The sequence below is a fragment of the Fulmarus glacialis genome, unplaced genomic scaffold (assembly GCF_000690835.1).
Source record: "Fulmarus glacialis isolate BGI_N327 unplaced genomic scaffold, ASM69083v1 scaffold39030, whole genome shotgun sequence".
In the NCBI taxonomy this organism is placed as follows: Eukaryota; Metazoa; Chordata; class Aves; order Procellariiformes; family Procellariidae; genus Fulmarus; species Fulmarus glacialis.
The window spans coordinates 23,933-28,794 of NW_009188110.1; the positions used below are offsets into that span (position 1 = coordinate 23,933).

General features: G+C 37.6%; 1 protein-coding gene across 1 annotated transcript in view; it reads left to right on the forward strand.

Moving 5' to 3' along the window:
• The window catches only part of KIAA1429 (KIAA1429 ortholog), a gene marked incomplete at its 5' end in the record, with an annotated part of 22,019 nt that extends 21,413 nt beyond the window's left edge, over nucleotides 1–606 (forward strand). Inside the window, one exon of the mRNA XM_009577154.1 lies at nucleotides 447–606. Within this exon, the coding sequence (XP_009575449.1) occupies nucleotides 447–606 (160 nt within the window). The remainder of the gene's footprint in view (nucleotides 1–446) is intronic.
• Between the last annotated feature and the right edge of the window lie 4,256 nt (nucleotides 607–4,862).

Below are 4,862 nucleotides of genomic sequence, written 5' to 3' on the forward strand. Positions count from 1 at the left end.
TATGGGCATCGAACTATAGAAAATTCCTTGAATTTCATTTTCGCTTTACAAATGAAACCATGCAAGGATGCTGCAGACACCTTGAAATTCAGCAAATGTTTTAAGCATATATGAACAGTTGTCACTGAGACTGTGTCAAATACATGCTTTCATACGAACTGTCCTGTAATCCATAAAACTTGCTGAATTGAACACTTGATCGCAGAATCTTAATTTTGCATTCAGATTTTTGCAATTCAGTTGTCTTCGTACCTACATGGTAATTATAGAGCCAGTCAAAGCAAAAAATGCTTGCCTAAAAGAAAAGTGAAAATTAAAAGGAGAAAACAGACCCCGTTTGTGTCTCATCTTGTTTTTGTTTCTTATACTTTCACAGCAGCTACTACGCCTAGGGCTTTTTTTTTTTTTTTTTTTTTTTCCAACTGAGTATACTTTTCTTTGCTTTAAGGCTACCGACCGAGTCCTCGCGATCGTGCTTCCAGAGGCCGGGGAGGAATTGGACCGTCTTGGACAAGTGCTAATAGTAGTAGCAGTGGTGGCTCAAGAGGAAAGTTTGTTAGTGGAGGCAGTGGAAGAGGTCGTCATGTACGTTCCTTCACACGATAAAATGAGACTTAATGGAACAGCCCAACCATGTAGACTTCTGTGAACATGACAAAGAAAGCGGCGGCACTAAAGGACCAATTCAGAGTTACTGGTATCTGGAGGACACCAAGAGAATATTTTTGTCTGAAGAAAAGTTTTTGTTTGATACAAGACTTGAAATTTCAATAAAAATCAAGATTTTTGTGTACAATTGTAAATTTTTTGTTCCTTTTGAAAGAATGTTTTAATTTTTTTGTGGACTTCAGTAGGCAATACTCAGTAAAGAACCTCTTTTGAGTTAAGACTTGAAGGACTTCTAAAATATTCATTGTGCCAAAAGAAAGGTACAGGTGTTTTGTGTGTGACTTATTACTGCAAGAAAATTTAAAAAAAATATATATGTAAGGCAGTTTTAGTTTTTTCTCTCAGGTTTAGAGCCATTAGCCCTTTTTTTTTTTTTTTTTAAGCCAGTCTGAGTTATTAATGAATGAGGTCCATCTGACAGTGGTTGAAGTAGCAAGTGATAGAAGATTGACTGAAATTAATCTGTGAAAGAATACAAATGTAAATGTAACTTATGTAGGTTTTTGTTGTACATCTTTGGTAATGTGATTAGACGCCTAAATAAGATCCCACACCTGTTAAAATTAGTGGAAAATCATTGACTTCAGGGAGAATAAGATAACATTGTAGCATTTACTTTATAACTGCAGCTCATGCATTAGGAGCCCAAAAGTTATTTCATTGGAAAACATGAATTTAAGGCAAGATACCCCTACCCTGAGAGAGCCTGGAGTTAATTAGTTGCCCGCCTCTCTGCTGACTTACATAGTTGAGGAGAGGGCATAGAGACAGATGTATAAACTGGACAACCACGTAGTGAAGCAGTAATTCTAAACCTTCCCTTTGAATAGGTGGTTTGGATTTTTGTTTCTGTAATCAGACCAAGATATAGTGCAAAAAGAAATACTTTGAGAAGTAGGAATTCATAAAGAAACGTTACCACTAGATTCACCTCTAAATTTATTTTCATATTAAATTAAAAGTGATTGAAGTAAGCTTTTTACATGTTTGCATTCGTTTGGGCTCCATGGATTTCATAGAATTAACTGATTCTCGATAGCCTTTTATTGCATTTTTGGATGGGGTGAGGAGTGGTAGCGTTTTCTGAAGGCTGTATACAATTTTTACAAATGAGCTCCACTGTCAGACTCAGCTGAGCTCAATTTTCACTTATGCTTTGGTGTCTTGACATTACAAGAGTGCTGTCAAGGGGTCTTCGTCTACTTAGATAAGGCCCACTTGTAATGTTCTTGTTTTACGTAATCTTAAGTTAGTTTGGACAGCTCGTCTGCCTAGAAACATAAACTTTAACACCCTATTTTAAGTGTTTCTAAAGTATGATAATACTTCAAATTAAATTTTTTTTAGCTTTATACTGCCTGGCTAAATTAAGTAGGTTTTTATTTGAACCACAGAAGGCCCCTATTATGTCTGCTTTCTCTGTGTGGAGACTCTGGGACAGTGTCCCACTGTTTGAGAGGTGATTAGTTTGCACAAAGTCAATTGACAGAACCTACAAAAGTGGTAAACTTCTTTTAATTGACTGGGTGCAGTTAAAGGAAGTAGTATCGGTTCAAAAAGGTATGCGTTTTAATATTGTTTAAAATAACATGAACAAAAATTGGGATTGGAAGCCAAACAACTTTCTGAATGGTAAAATAACTGGACGATGTAATTTTACTAATAATGCAATTGTAGTGACTAAAATGGGTGGAGCTCTCAGGCATTACAGGTATTAATGCTATTTTTTAAGGAGCACTGCATAAATATTTTTAAAGCTGACTAGCTCCTTTAGACCATCTGTTTAAGGTTGTCTTATTTTTTTAGGAACTTTACTGTGTTGGAAACTAGCAGGGATATGAATCGTTTGTTTTCTGTCAGGGAATTTGAAATGAAAAGTAAAGTGTCAAGCATGGAATAAATATGTAAATATTCAGTACTGGTTCTTGAAAGTTTAAAATACGTGGCATGTCACACTAGTCATTTTCAAACTAGGAGGAAATAAAGGGTTGGTTAAATTGTTTGAAGTATGCAAGCTCTGTAAATTTAGTTAAACTTGAAAAAGAAGTATACGTCTATCATGGGGGGTTTTTTGTTGTTTTTGTTTTTTTAAAATGGATTTAGTTTTGTGACCATTCAAAGCAAAGTGGTTCCTTTCTTGGATAAATTCAACTTGACATAATGCTGTTTAAAACTTGGGAGTTGTTTGGTTTGCTGTTTTAAACTGGATTCCTACCATGAGTAAATGACACTTTAAGCATTAAATTTTGGTTTTTATACTCTGCCCAAAAAGAAACTTTCAAGTTGTGTTTCCTGACTGGAGCACCAGCACACTGGAAGTGTCTAATGCTAATGTCAAAATACTGCTTAGTGAATCATATGGTTGCCTGATGAGCAAAATGCCTGGGAGGAGCGAGTAAGGTAGAGCAGACCCACAGCGCACCACAGTTCTTCCTCCTGAAGTCCTGTGGCTGAGTACACAGACCGTGTGTGTGGTAAGAAAAGGAGACAACCTTAACAAAGGCTGCACTTCTGGCTGAAATGTGTAAGAATTGCCTTGGTTCAGGTCATGTCCTCATTAACAGACAGACAAATGCATAGTTTGTGTATGGGATAATGGTGAGACAAGTTGTGTGCACTTTTTTTTACTGCCAAAATCTTCAGCACCTATGCTGTCTTTATTATTCTATGCTGTCTGAAGGCCAGATGCAGCTGGATGGGTATAAGCAGATAAACAGGTTATCTGCAAGTTATGTGCTGCACTCTACCATTGCCACATGAGCTTTCAGACTTTTTTCCCCCCACTGAATAACGCCTCCCATCAGGTAAGAGAATGTGCTGGAGAGAGTTAATGCAGAGTGCTGCATGCAACAAATTCGTGCTCTAGCGTGCCTCATGTCCAGGTTGTTCATGTTTAAGCAACTGCATCCCTAGATTATGACTTCTGAAGTACAAAACTCTGAGCAGCGCTCTCGTTTTCCTGTTCTTACATGTCCATATCCCACATGGGCTCTCGTAGTATATATGAAAAACCTGCGTTAGGAATGAGATCCCTTCAGCTGATAGACAGGAATTTCTTTTTCCCTTCTTGCCAGTTAATGATCCTGCTGCTGTCTGTGCAGCACTGGTCTGTCATCCTCTTGTGGGAGTTTTCAACTTACGCCAGATCTTCCCTCCCTCAAACGGCTGCTCACCCTATTCACAAACTCCCATGGGTGAGGCAGGAGGAAAAAATCCTTGAGAAGGGATACTGTTTGATCTGATACAGCCTTGTTTATGGCTATATATTCCCTCTACTTGGCAAAATGTTGTGCAAGTATACAGCTTTACCTGCTCCAGTGCACTGACCCTATAGCATAGTTTATTCATGACTTCCTGCGCTGTGCAGCCAGCATACCTAAAGTACACTATTTCATCTGATAAAGAGGATACTCACACTTTGCCACAGAAAGAAGTGAACCAGCCTGTATTAACTATGGTATAGACCCTTTATTAGTTCAACTTTTATACAAAGCGTACTTCAAAGTGATACAAATAATGTTACTGTTTCTTTTACAGACTAGAGATTAAGGTCTGTTAAGCACTGGTTTATCCTTCTTGTGTATATAAAGATAGAAAATGTAAATAGATTGGCAGTGAACCATAATGCTGGAAGACAGTTCAATGTTTATTTATTAATAGAAAGTTGCATAGAATTGTAGGTCTTTATAAAGGCATCTATCTATGTGGTAAAATCTCCCTGACCTACCATACTTCATCCGATAAGCAGTACGGGAGAAAGGCAAGGTTTGTACTGCTCCTTTTAAATACCATCCAGCACTCTTAGGGGAAAGGGCCGTAAGAAAAGCACCGTGCCAGAAACATCTGAGAGGACAGCACTCGGATAACTTAATTTGCAAGGCTACCCATTTCTGTAGCTCTTAGGAGCTGTTTGCTACCTGGGATCTATTAAAACATTAAACTTCTCAAAAACACCTAAGAACATTTGAGATAAAAACACTTTTGGCCAGTCAAAATACTTCACTATATTAGGTATTTTGCTTGACTGTGTAATTCCATTCCCTTCTGTGCTGACAAGAAACTCTTGTACATATGTGCTGTTAAATTAATTTATCTCATATGAGACTGTTAATCTCGTACTAGAATCATACTAATTAAAAACCACCAACTGAATTAGGAAGTCCAGCAAAATTCTTCCCTGCCACTCCTGCACC